This window comes from Balaenoptera borealis, assembly GCF_965194805.1.
Source record: "Balaenoptera borealis genome assembly, chromosome: 11".
Taxonomy (NCBI): Eukaryota; Metazoa; Chordata; class Mammalia; order Artiodactyla; family Balaenopteridae; genus Balaenoptera; species Balaenoptera borealis.
This window is the reverse complement of record NC_138868.1, coordinates 72,618,415-72,631,080: the sequence shown is the minus strand read 5'-3', so window position 1 is coordinate 72,631,080 and position 12,666 is coordinate 72,618,415. Positions and strand designations below refer to the sequence as shown.

Genomic DNA, 12,666 nt, shown 5'->3' with positions numbered 1-12,666 from the left:
TTCCACATTTACGTTTCCCTCTCGTCTGTTCCCTATCCTTTGCTTTCTTCTTCTCTGTTCCTCTGTTTTTTTGAATGAACTTTTGAGAGGCTTCCCTCTGACATCCATGAACCCAGGATGGGCAGGAAAGTTCATTAGTAGGCTTCTGAGCATCCATGAACGTCTGGAAATGGGTACATTATATACATTGTTGCTGTATATAAATATGTGACATTTTCTTTGGAGAATGTCTGTAACTTTTATCAGACTCTCAAAGTAGGTTGTGACCTATCTTCCCACCCCCACTCCCCAAAAAGGTCAAGAACCGCTGCTCTGGATTCTCTTTGGATTGAATCTTTGAACCCCGAGGCTGGTTTTGATTCTCTATTAAGAAGTTCGAGAGGAAAGAGATGTGTTGCTTTTCTGGTATTAGCAAAATACAGCCAAAAAAACCTTCCAAACGTAATCATTAGATTATTACATTACTAACACCTGCAGTTTTGTTTTTGTTAATGCCTATTAAGTTTTGACGGCTCTAGCATATCCGCGTTCTGTGCACTTGAGGATAATCCGTAGAGTGCATTTTAAGTACTTCTTTTTCCAGGTCATGGAATTGTCAAGTGAAACTCAAAGAGGCGAGACTGTAAAGATGACTATCAGTCTGACGAGGGAGCTGCCGGCAAGTTCTCCCGTGTGCATCCAGGTCTTCAGTATCATCTTCAAGAAGTAAAGTGCCTTAAATGTGAATTTAATTTAGGCTAAGGATGCCTGTCATCGTAGAGCCTGGGTACTAAAAGTATTAACCACTTTGTAGGCAGTGTGCCAGCAGCAATGTCATGTTTAGGGAAATTTTCCATATCCTTTCACGTACTTGTGCAATAATACACACCGCAGTCCATCACGGCCTCAAACTGGCGCCTCTGTCACTACCCAGTATCATCTGTGTTGAGACAAAGGACTCAAGGGTTGTGATGTCTCAGTGGCCGCAGGGCAGGTGCCTCTTCCCTTTTCTTCTTTTTCTGTACCCACACCCAGCCTCCACCGCCAGACTTAAAAGATGGCGTGTGTCTGGGTCAGTAAAGTGAAGGATTGGTTTTTCTCCTGGCTGATTTATTTTAGGTGTGAAAGGCCATCACCATCTGCTTTCTGCTCTCACTTGCCTCTCAGCCCCCTTTCCTTCCCCATGTGTCCCTGGGGGCCGAAGGAAGGTTGTCACCAAGCTTTTCAGTGTTCTTCAAACTGACCTGAGAATCACTTGCTTCCGTGTCATCTTGGATTTTGGGTGGGACTCGACAAAATGCAGATTCCCTAGCCCCTCACTGGACCTAGTGAATAGAATTTCGTGAGTGGGGCCTAAAAATCCACATTTTTAGCAAGCTTCCGAGATGACACGTGGGAGCATGAAAACTTGAGAACCACTGTTTTCCCTGCTATTGGTGTGGATCACTAGGATGATGTGTTAAAAACCTAAGATTTGAGCCCTCCACTCAACAGTGGCCTCTGGACAGGACGAGGACAGGGGAGTTTGGGATTTTGCTGAGTAGGGCACGTAAAGGAACTTCCATCACACAGATAACATTGTTTCCTAATTCTAGTCAGACATCTTGCCGAGCATCTTTAGATCATATCTGGGCCTCAGCTCAGCACTGTAAAATGCTCTTCAGCAGCCAGTCTTGCATGTGCCCACCTGAGAGGGGACTATTTTAAGTCAGCTGATGTTTGGAAGGTACTTTGCAGTGACAAAGCTCTCTGTGTGGTGTTAGAGCTTCCTTGATCCTTACTCGAGAGCCCTGAGGCAGGTGTGATTAAAATCCCCGTTTTACAGATAAGGGGACTGAGGCTCAGATAACATTGGATAGCCAAAAATCGTGCAGTTGGAACCCCTGTTTTCGGACTTGAAACTCTCCCGCTTCCCCCATGCATGGGGCAGCCTCAGATCAGTGATGTGTCACGTTACAAAGGTGACCAGGATTAGTTGCTGAAGAGGCAACCTTGTCATTTGGTAGCACTGGGAAGCCTGAATAGCCTCATTAGAAACAGCCTCCCAGGGAATGTAAATTGGTGCAGCCGCTATGGAGAACAGTATGGAGGTTCCTTAAAAAACTAAAAATAGAATTACCATATGACCCAGCAGTCCCACTCCTGGGTATATATACGTGGAGAAAACTCTAATTCGAAAAGAGACATGCACCCCAATGTTCATAGAAGCACTATTTATAATAGCCAAGACATGGAAGCAACCTAAATGTCCATCGAGAGATGAATGGATAAAGATGTGGTATATATATACAATGGAGTACTACTCAGCCATAAAAAAGAATGAAATAATGCCATCTGCGGCAATATGGATGGACCTAGAGATGATCATACTCAGTGAAGTAAGCCAGGCAGAGAGAGACAAATATCATACGATATTGCTTTTATGTGGAATCTAAAGAAATGATACAAATGAACTTATTTACAAAACAGAAATAGACCCACAGACATAGGAAACAAATTTATGGTTACCAAAGGGGATGCGGGGGGGAGAGATAAATTAAGAGTTTGGGATTAACATATACACACTACTATATGTAAAATAAACAACAAGGACCTACTGTATGGCACAGGGAACTCTATTCAATATCTTGTAATAACCTATAATAGAAAAGAATCTGAAAAAGAATAGATATAACTGAATCACTTTGTTGTACACCTGAAACTAACACAACATTGTAAATTAACTCTACAAAAAATAAAAAAGAAAAAGAAGAGAAACAGCCTCTTCATCTCAGAATAAGAAAGAGGCCAGAAGAGCCTGTGGACATGGCTTTTCTCACCTCATCCCCACCAACCAGAATGTTACAATCACAGTCATAACTGGAAAGTGACCACCTACTTATTGCAGTTAAGCCCAGAAAGACAGAACTAATTTCAACTGTGTCATTCCCAAATATGAAGTGATATTCTTGTATATACACTCATATGTATATTTAGCAGCTAAACCTTCCAGTATTATAACAATAAGTGTTCTGGACTTTTCTACTATTTTTCTTTCAGCATGCGTACAAACTTTGAAGTATACTGTTATCCACGGTTGTTTAACAGATTTTAAAAATATATACTTGCAGGATCTTAAAAAAGTTGTCCATGTACCAAATTGGACGGAACTTCTATAAGCCTTCGGAGCCAGTGGAAATTCCCCGGCACAAGTAGGTTTATTTATGTTTTCTGTTACTCTGAAATTGTTATAATGTGAGCAGCATAATTTATGATGCAATATTATACCATTATGCCTCCTATGAGAGATTCTGTGGTATGAAAAGTAATGAATTTTTAAAAATTTCAAGTTCTTTATAGAATGGTGAATGCCAAAAGCTAGCAGCCTGTTTTCTTATATTAGTGTGCTAGGTCATTATCATAAATCCTAGAAGGAATTCAGAAACTGAGTTTTCTGTGTATGACAAGTCGTAATGAGAGCAGAATAAGCTCTATTACGTTATACCACGTAGCTGGGGCTCTGTTTTCTTGCTGATAGAATGTTAACACGGCCAGGGTGGTTGATTGGAAATTATTGGGTAAGCAGATGTCAGACACACACGCCGGCTAAGCTGCCCTAGTGAACTGTTAGGAGCACTGGCAGGATTTTTACCCTACACTGGGAGGTAGATGCTGCAGGGAATGTGATCGGCTGTGTCTTGAACTGGTTGTTACTCAGCTCTCCAAGATAAGTAGCTGTGCCAAAGACGGAGGCAGCCAGTAACCCAAAGACAGACACAAAGCAAACGGAGAAGTTCGGACGGTCCCTGCCTTACAGTGTTTCGATTTACAATATTTCGACTTTATGATGATGATGTGCAAGCCATGCACATTCAGTAGAAACCATACCTCAAATCGTGAACTTTGACCTCTTCCCGGGCTAGCGGATGTGGAGATGATACTCGCTGGTGAGGCCGGGCGGCGGCAGCCACGGCTCCCAGGGACCCACCCGATCACGAGGGTAAACGACCGACACGCTTACAACCATGCTGGACCCGCACGATCATTCTCTTTTTCACTTTCAGTACAGTATCCAATAAATGACACGAGATATTCAACACTTTCTTATAAAATAGGCTTTGTGTTTGATAATTTTGCCCAACTGTCAGCTAAAGGAAGTGTTCTGAGCACGTTTAAGGTTGGCTAGGCTATGGTGTTCGGTAGGTTAGGTGTATTAAATGCATTTTCGACTGAGGATATTTTCAATTTACGATGGGTTTATCAAGATGAGAACCCATCATAAGTTGAGGGAGATCTGTACAGAAAAGATAGAAAGTGGAGGCAGGGTGTTTGGCTTCTGCTGCGTAGAGGAGAAGGGCGGGGTTTCTGTATGTTAATTCAGTGTGTCAGAGTGGTCTGTCTAAAGCATCCTATTCATTCACCCCTGTCACTTATCTCTCCCCCTGGATTAGAAATCCTCGTGGGCCCAGTGTTGTGCTGAGCTAGAGCTGGTCCTCGTGCATATGCTTGGCCTGAAAGCTGGCATGAATATCAACAGCGAATGAAGTCCACAAAATATAAACTGAAATGATTTTTTACAAATATTTGTCTATTCTTTCATGCCATTTCCATAACGTTTTCTTATTCAAGACTTCAGACGATGATATTCATAAATGTGGAAAGGGGATGTAGCCACTGCTACAGTTTCCCTTGTATGTCTGTACGTGGTATCACTTAGATTATTTCTTAATCTCATTATTAAGTGTAGTCATTGTCTTCACCATTGAGTCAGTGTGCTTTTCTGAACCTAGATGTTTTCATGCTGGGATGGATCCCCCCATAAACATTTTAATCCTACAGCTGTACTCTCAGCCAGAGGCGATTTTGCTCCCCAGGGGACTTTTGGCAATGTCTGGAGATATTTTTGGTGGTCACAGTTTGGGGGCTGATACTGGCATCTAGTGGGTGGAGGCCAGGGGTATTGCTAAACATCCTGCAACGCACACGACAGCCCCTGACAAAGAATTATCCAGTCCAAATCTCAGTAGTATCAAGGTCAAAGAATGCAGCTCTACAGGAATGTATTTTATCCTAAATATATGTTTAAAGACACTCCAGCTGGAAATAACTGAAGTGTTAAGTCAGCCACTGAAAGAAATCAGATTAAAGAAAAACTGTTTCATAAAATCTAGAGAATTGGAATGTAAAGTCACCATTTTAAAATGTTTATTGTTTTCCTGATACAACATTTAAAACATTTAAAAAAAATTTTTATTTATTAAAAATTTTTTATTTATTTATTTTTTTTGAAGATTGTCCCTTTGGCCTGGGTTTGCCATTTCTGTGTCACATTTTGAAAGCAAGCTCCTGTTTGGTGCTGACGTGAGTTATAAAATACTCAGGAATGAGACTGTTCTAGAATTCATGACGGATCTCTGCCACAAAACTGGCATGTCCTGCTGTACCCAGACGTGTGAGAAACAGCTGATTGGGCTCATTGTCCTTACCAGGTAAAAGCCTGCATTTAAATTGACTTTTCTCTAGAGAAGGCATTATGTGTGCCACGTGGGAACAGGGCACTGGCCTGAGCCCAGATCTGATCAGTCCACTCACCTGTTACAGACCTGAGCGTTCTCAAATGTCTAGAGTGCAGGCTTCCTCTAGGGGCGTGCTTGGTGGTCCAGAGTCTGACCTGGTCCTTCTTTACCTCCTGCTGTACCCTCTCCCCTAACCTCCTGTGGTCTGCATTTTGCTGCTCCAGCCCCTCTGCCTGGTTCCCCCACCCCTATTTCTGCCTTTTAGATTTCTGCTCCCACAAAGTCCAGCTCAAACATTACTGCTTTTCTGAACCTTCCACCTTCCGTCCATTCAGTTGGAATTATTCAGTTCCCGCCCCTGTGCTGCTCCCAAAACCCAGTGCTTTTTCTTTCTTTTTTTCTTTCTTTCTTTCTTGTTTTGGCCACACCACGCGGCTTGTAGGATTTTAGTTCCCTGACCAGGGATTTGAACCCGCGCCCTCAGCAATGCAGGCTCGGAGTCCTAACCACTGGACCGCCAGGCAATTCCCAAAGTCCAGTGTTTGTAAGCCACCTCTTTAGAGCCATTTTATTTCATTTTATTACATCACAGTGTAAACAAGCAGGACCCTATGGGGCCTTCCCAGGCAGACCTCTGCCCCATATCCTCTTTTTTAGCTCCTCTCTGAAGTACCCAAATAACAGTATCTGATGCACATTTCCTTCACCACGACCCGATGTGTCAGTAGACTGGCTTTACTGCGCGTGGGCGAGCAGACCCAAGTTTGATTCAGTAACAACAGGACAGAACGTCAGGTCCGTGTCTCATCTCTGCTATAAGATCATGAGGCCGTTAAGGCTGAGACCTTTCAAGTCTCTAGGTTTGTCTGTGTATACATTTGTCATCAATGCACATTTAAACTGAATGAGCCATGGGCAGTTAGGTGACTTCGTGAGGACCAGAAAGCCCCGCCTATGCTGTTGCTAGTCCGTGGACACTTCATTTAGAGGACCCACTAGTCTCCTCCTAGTCTGGCTTGGCATTTCCACTTGAAGTTGTTTTTCTGGGTTACAGAGTAGAGAGGTGGTGCAGGTTGAATTCCACACCGCCCCCTTATCCTCCTGTCATGATCTTCATGGATTAAGTTATCACACTATTTCAAAGTCACCTTGCAAGGTACCCAGAGCCCAGAAAAAACCTGACAAGGAGGTTTCTGTCCCAAGTCTGCGGTGGCATGAGAGAATGTTCCAGGCCACACGGTACCTGATGAAGAAGAGAAAGAGCTTAGAAAGATCTTAGCCGACCTGCTTTGCAGTTTTGCCCAGGGCCAGCCCTAGATGGGAGATGAAGCAGGCTTCCAGAATTGGGTGGTCCGTCAGCCTGCTTGGGGTACTTTTTATCAGAAACACTAGTTGGGAGTTCCAAAAATCTGAGTGGCACCAGAAGCTGATGGGAAAGTTTTGAGCCATGCTTCAGCCTTTGAACATGTAAGAATGATTTACCTGAAGTGGCAGTGTATCTCAGTGAGAAAAGCACGTGGTGGTCTAATGACTCTCCCACTGGTAGAGGTCCTCCTGTGAACGGAAGAGTTAATTAATGCTTTTCTCAGATAAGAGCTGTTCTTTTTTTTTTTTTTTTTTGTAAAGTGGCTCTTCTTGAGTTATTATCTTTCATAATTTCTGAAATTCTTGAGAATAATACTTTGGATTAAAAGCATAGTGAAAGAGCCACTTACCTTGTAGGATTTGGGAAAAGAACTTAAAGATTTCTTGCCTTTACCAGATACAATAACAAAACCTATCGCATCGATGACATTGACTGGTCAGTGAAGCCCACGCACACCTTCCAGAAGCGGGATGGCACTGAGATCACCTATGTGGATTACTACAAGCAGGTGGGACTTGTCTTCCTTCATCCTCATCTCCCTTCTGCTTAGCTCAGAGGAGGGTCCCTGTTCCTTTCCAATCCAACACGTCCCCCAGTCTGTCGGGCTGAGTCTGCCTCTGACATAATTTTCTGACCTGTCCCTTCCGCTCCATCTCCGCCGTTCCTGGATTGGCTCAGACCCTCATCCTGTCTCCTGTGGTCCTTCCTGTAGTCTGAGTTACCTCCTTTAAAGCATATCTGATAATGTCACTTCCCCGCTTAAAATACCCCCATGGCTCTCTGTTGCTCTAGAAGTCAGATCTAAGATCCTGGGCAGAATTCCCCAAGTCCTTTATGATCTGGCCACTCCCTGCCTCTTGAGCCTCAACACTTACCATCCCCTGTTTCCTTCTTGGGATCTGCTGTGCCCACCATTCATGGCTCCTCGAGTCAGTTACCCCCCTATGCATTTTCACACGTGTTGCTTCCTCTTCCTTGATGCCCACTCATAGCCAGCTGGTCACTGAACACCCTTCAATACTCAGCTCAGCAGTCAACTCTTAAGGGAGCCCTAGGACGCTCTCCCCCGGGTCCCCTCCCTGCACTTACCTGCAGCCGACTATCACAGGCAGGACATGAATGGTCTGACTCCCCTCCTCAACGCCCAGCTCTTGATTTCTGGATGCCCAGGGTAGCATTTAGTAGGTACTCAAACATTTATTGATGGAATCTCCTGCTGACTCTGGGAGCTTGATTCACAGTGATGACAACTTCCGCATCCCCACCATCCAACTTCAGTTCCTTTCAGAGGTGCCTTCTCTTTAATGTGCAGTCGTATTTCAGTCTCCGAAATCTCACTGTTTTAAAAACAGAAACAAACAGAAAGCAAAAACCCTGCCTTGACCTTTCTACACCTTCAGGAAAAGCGACCTCTTTTTCCCCCTTAGCTCATTTCTTTAGAAGGTTGTCTAAGCTAGCTCCAAGTGCCTCTTCAGTTCTTCCTTCCTGAAGCCTCAGCAGTCTGGTACCCGGTTCTGCCGCTATGGAAATAGCTCTCCAAGGTGAAATTCAGCTACTGTTCTTATTCGGAGGGGCTTTTGGTGGCTTTGGACACTAGTAACCACTCCCCCTGAGCTGAACTCCTCTTCCTTGGCCCCTCCGCACATCCCTGGTGGTTCTCTGCTAGGTTTCAGGTGATTCTTTCTCAGCCTCTTTTGACATCTTCCTTCTTCATTTCCCCCAGACATTAAATGCTATTATTCACCATGGTCCCCTTGCAGAGGATCTTCTCTTCATATTTTGAGATTGCTCAAATATGGTATTTTTGCCTTGCCCTCATTCCTAAATTATATCCTCATCTCCGTTTCAGACTGTATTTGCATGAATATCCTGCAGGCATCTCACACTAACATAATTCAAGCTGAATTCATTGTCTTTCCCACTCCCCTCTCTCCTTGGGAATTCTGCCTCTCAGGAAGACATTTTGCGTCCTTCCTCATCTTTACCGTCACCTCCTCGTTCAGTTGTCACCAAGATGAGTTCTGCCTCCGTTATCCTTGAATTCTCCCTGGACCCCGTCCCTTCCTCAGCCCTGTTACCACTGCATTAGCGCAGAACCTCTCACGGATTTCCATCTGGGGGATTTCTGTCCCCTTTTATGATCTCCTTGCCCCAGCCCTCTCTTCACTGGGATCCATCACCCTCATGGCCTCCAGAGAGAGCTTTCTGAAATGCTGCCGGGAAATGTGGTGAAGAGCGTAAGCTCTGGAGTAAGGTGTCCCGGTACTGGCTGTGTAACCTTCGGTGAATCATGAAACGTGGAGTGTTGTCTCTAAAGGGAGTCACCTGCCTGCCTTCATGGTGCTGTGTAAGCGCTGAATAGTCCACGCAGAGCTATTAGTCCGGTCCCTGCAGGTGATGAGCGCTGGGTAATAGCCTTCCCTTCTTCAACTGTAGCATCACACAGTTTGACCTCATCTCCCACGGCACTCCCACCATGCACCCCATGCTACCATCACCGCAGTCTACTTGCTGTCACTCAGCCTTCGCTCATGTTCAAGAGACATTGGCATAAAGCCTCACTGTACCTTTCCTCTTCAAGGTCAAATGTCATCTCGTTAGTGAAGTCCTCTCTGACTTTGCTCCCTGTCACACTCACAGAAGAGCTAGCTGTTCTCTTCCCTGAGCACTTGTAGAACATTCCACATTGCTTCTAGAACACGTCTTCCTTATAGAACACGGATGGCATTTGACATTTGGCAAAGCATCGTGTGCAGAAAATGTGCTCCATAAGTGTTCGTTTATCAAACACAAAGTTTGTTAAACATTTGGCTTTATTTTTTCTGCACAGTTAAATTCATTTTTCTTTGATGTATTTTAGGACCCGTGACATTTTGAAAAGGGAATCATGATAAAAATCCCACTCACTTTCCTGTGTAATGAGTTGTGGTTCACTGCATATATATTCTAATTAGGGAGAAAAAGAAAGAAAATGGTGCCAGTTTCTAGAATGTCCTCCTCTCTGTCCTAGGAAAGGAATGCTAAATTATTATGCAGTCAGCTTTCAAAGTGGAAGACATCTTGATATTGACCTTTATATTTCTCTATTTTATCTTATCATGAAAAGATATTTTCAAACGCTAAGAAAATTGGGGCACGGGAGAGAGTAAAGTTCAGCTGATGACACAGCTTAGGGGATAGAATTCCTGGCCATGCTCCAGGTAAATGGAATATCCTCTTCCTGGAACATGTCCCAGTTTTACTTGAGCTGTTCCTGGAACTTGTAATACTCCCACGTTTTCTTCAAGGTTCTCTCTTGAATTCTACCTCCTTCACGAAGCCTTCCCTGATTTACCAGCCATAAATTGTTTTCACTACCACTCTGTTCCCTACTCCTTGCAAGGGACCCATTCCTGAGTGGTGTAACAAGCAGAGGTTCCCAAGTCTTAAGGGATCAATCCTGGCTGTGCTAATGTACAGTTATGGGACCTTGGGAAAGTTATTTAATTTCTGATGCTGTTTCCTCATCCGTGAAGGGGGTGATGATAGTATTTGACTCATAGTGGTTAAGATTAAAGGAGGAAATTAATTAATTTACCAAAAAGAAATAGACTCACAACATAGAAAACAAACTTACAGTCACCAAAGGGGAAAGGGTGGGGGATAAATGAGGAGTTTGGGATTAACATATACACACTACTATATATAAAATAGATAAACAACAGGGACCTATTATATAGCACAGGGAACTATACTCAATATCTTGTAGCAACCTATAATGGAAAAGAATCTGAAAGAGAATACATACGTGTGTGTGTGTGTGTGTGTGTGTGTGTGTGTGTATGTATAACTATCACTTTGCTGTACACCAGAAACTAACACAACATTGTAAATCAACTACACTTCAATTAAAAAAAAAACATAGTACACATCTATTAAAAAAAGACTAAATGAGGAAAAATATAAGTGCTTAGCCTATATTATTTGTGCTACTGGTCTACCTTGGTTTGTAGATAATGTAGTTATGTGTAAACGTAGGAGCTGTGCCTCTTTTATCTTTGTATCCCCCGCTGTTCCTGGAATATAGCAAGCACGAGATGTGAATTAATGAAGTCACGTCTAAAAACTCTCTGCGAAGGCTTCTCCAAGCTTTTCAGCCATAGCACTGTTGCAATGATCACGTTTCCTGAATTGTTTTTAATGACTTAAAGTCCTTACTGAATAGAGAAGCACTCACTGCTGGCTTCCTTAATTATAATTATTGATGTCAGCGCCATATAGTCCCCAGGCAGTTGGTAAATTATAATTCCAGTTGTTCTGTCATCAGTATTGAGTAAATTATACTGGGAATGAGTGTTCATTGGAAACTTGGCCGTTGGAAGGTAAAGGAACTCGTGGCAAGGTGAGAATGTTGAAATTCAAGTTTACAAAGGGAAAGGGGGTGGGGTAGGAACTAATGATTGCTGAGGACTCATTATAAAGCAGACACCATGCTAGTGGTTGACATGGGACACCTCTGAGCTACCGTTCTCCTCGTGTCATAGATGAGGAAAGGTAAGTAACTTCCCCAGTGTCACAGTCCACGTAAGTATTGATAGAAGAGCTGGGGATCAGATTTACATTTGTCAGAGTTCAGAGCTGTTTCCCTATAACATCATACTATCCTGGGAATGAAGGACAATTGTGCCCTTTTGGGAAATCTGAGATTGACTCAATATAACCCTTGCTTCCAACTTGTGTATAGGTATTTTCAAAATGAACACAGGTGCTTAGAGCCAGTTAGTTACGCATGCGGCAGTCTGCCTCAGTCTCCAACGGTGGACATGCTGCAGTGGGGTCGTGGCATTATGGATGGAGCCAGCTGAAGGCTATTCTGTCTCTGGATGAAACTCAGAAGAGAGCAAGGAACTGAATGAAAAAAAGCAAACAAACAGTATTGCCTTATAAAAGATAATAAAATCATGAAACTGACCCTGAGGTATAAGAGATAGGTCCTAGGAAGGAAGTAGAAATGAGTAGGTAACCATAGGGATTAGTAGGAACTTTTTTTTCCTCTATTGAAAAGATTTGCTTATCTATTCATTTGGGGATTACCTTGTTGCTCATAAGCAAGGATGCTCGTTTTACAGTGTTGCCATGTTCACTTTTCCCTCATTAATCTTGCACCCTACAGCAATATGATATTACCTTATCTGACCTAAACCAGCCAGTGCTTGTTAGTCTGTTGAAAAGCAAGAGAAATGATGACGCTGACGTTCGGATGGCCCACCTGATCCCCGAGCTCTGCTATCTAACAGGTGATGTTTATGTTTTATCCTCCGTCAGGCTCTCAATCACAGATTCCTGATACTTTGCAGTGGGTAGAACCTCCTTAAGTTAGCTGAGTGCCAGAGCACTAATTTAACCCATGGAGGATGACCCTTAAGTTATTTATTTGATCATAGAGGAAGTAGAAGGGTAGAGTGCTCTTTGGAAATTGCTCAGCACAGTGAAAGCTATCTATTTCCTTTATCTCGCATATTCTATTTGTTAGTTTGATGTTAAAATGGTCCCCAGATATTTTCCTAAAACCAAGCTGTTCTTCCCCATTTTTTGAACTTCACTAGGCTAAGAAACCACATGATTTAATTTTCTTCAGGTATAGTCTTTGAGTGGTGCCAAAATGCTCCTTATTTGCTTTTTGCATAAGCTTCCAGAAGGTAATCTTTGCTCTATAGTAGGATCTGAATAACTGTCTCAGGTACTTTTAATCATGTTCATCTGATTACCAAGGTGAGACTAAGGGTGGACTTTCTACTTTTTACACTTTGTATTGCTCGAATCAGTTATGATGTGTATGTATTTCTT

General features: G+C 43.2%; 1 protein-coding gene across 2 annotated transcripts in view; it reads left to right on the top strand.

Moving 5' to 3' along the window:
- PIWIL4 (piwi like RNA-mediated gene silencing 4) overlaps positions 1-12,666 on the top strand; it is a 128,102-nt gene that overhangs the window by 87,431 nt on the left and 28,005 nt on the right. For both annotated transcript variants that reach the window (XM_082340064.1, XM_082340063.1), the window contains exons 5-9: positions 584-705; positions 3,090-3,170; positions 5,250-5,447; positions 7,237-7,348; positions 11,993-12,116. In XM_082340064.1, the coding sequence (XP_082196190.1) occupies positions 584-705; positions 3,090-3,170; positions 5,250-5,447; positions 7,237-7,348; positions 11,993-12,116 (637 nt within the window). The remainder of the gene's footprint in view (positions 1-583; positions 706-3,089; positions 3,171-5,249; positions 5,448-7,236; positions 7,349-11,992; positions 12,117-12,666) is intronic.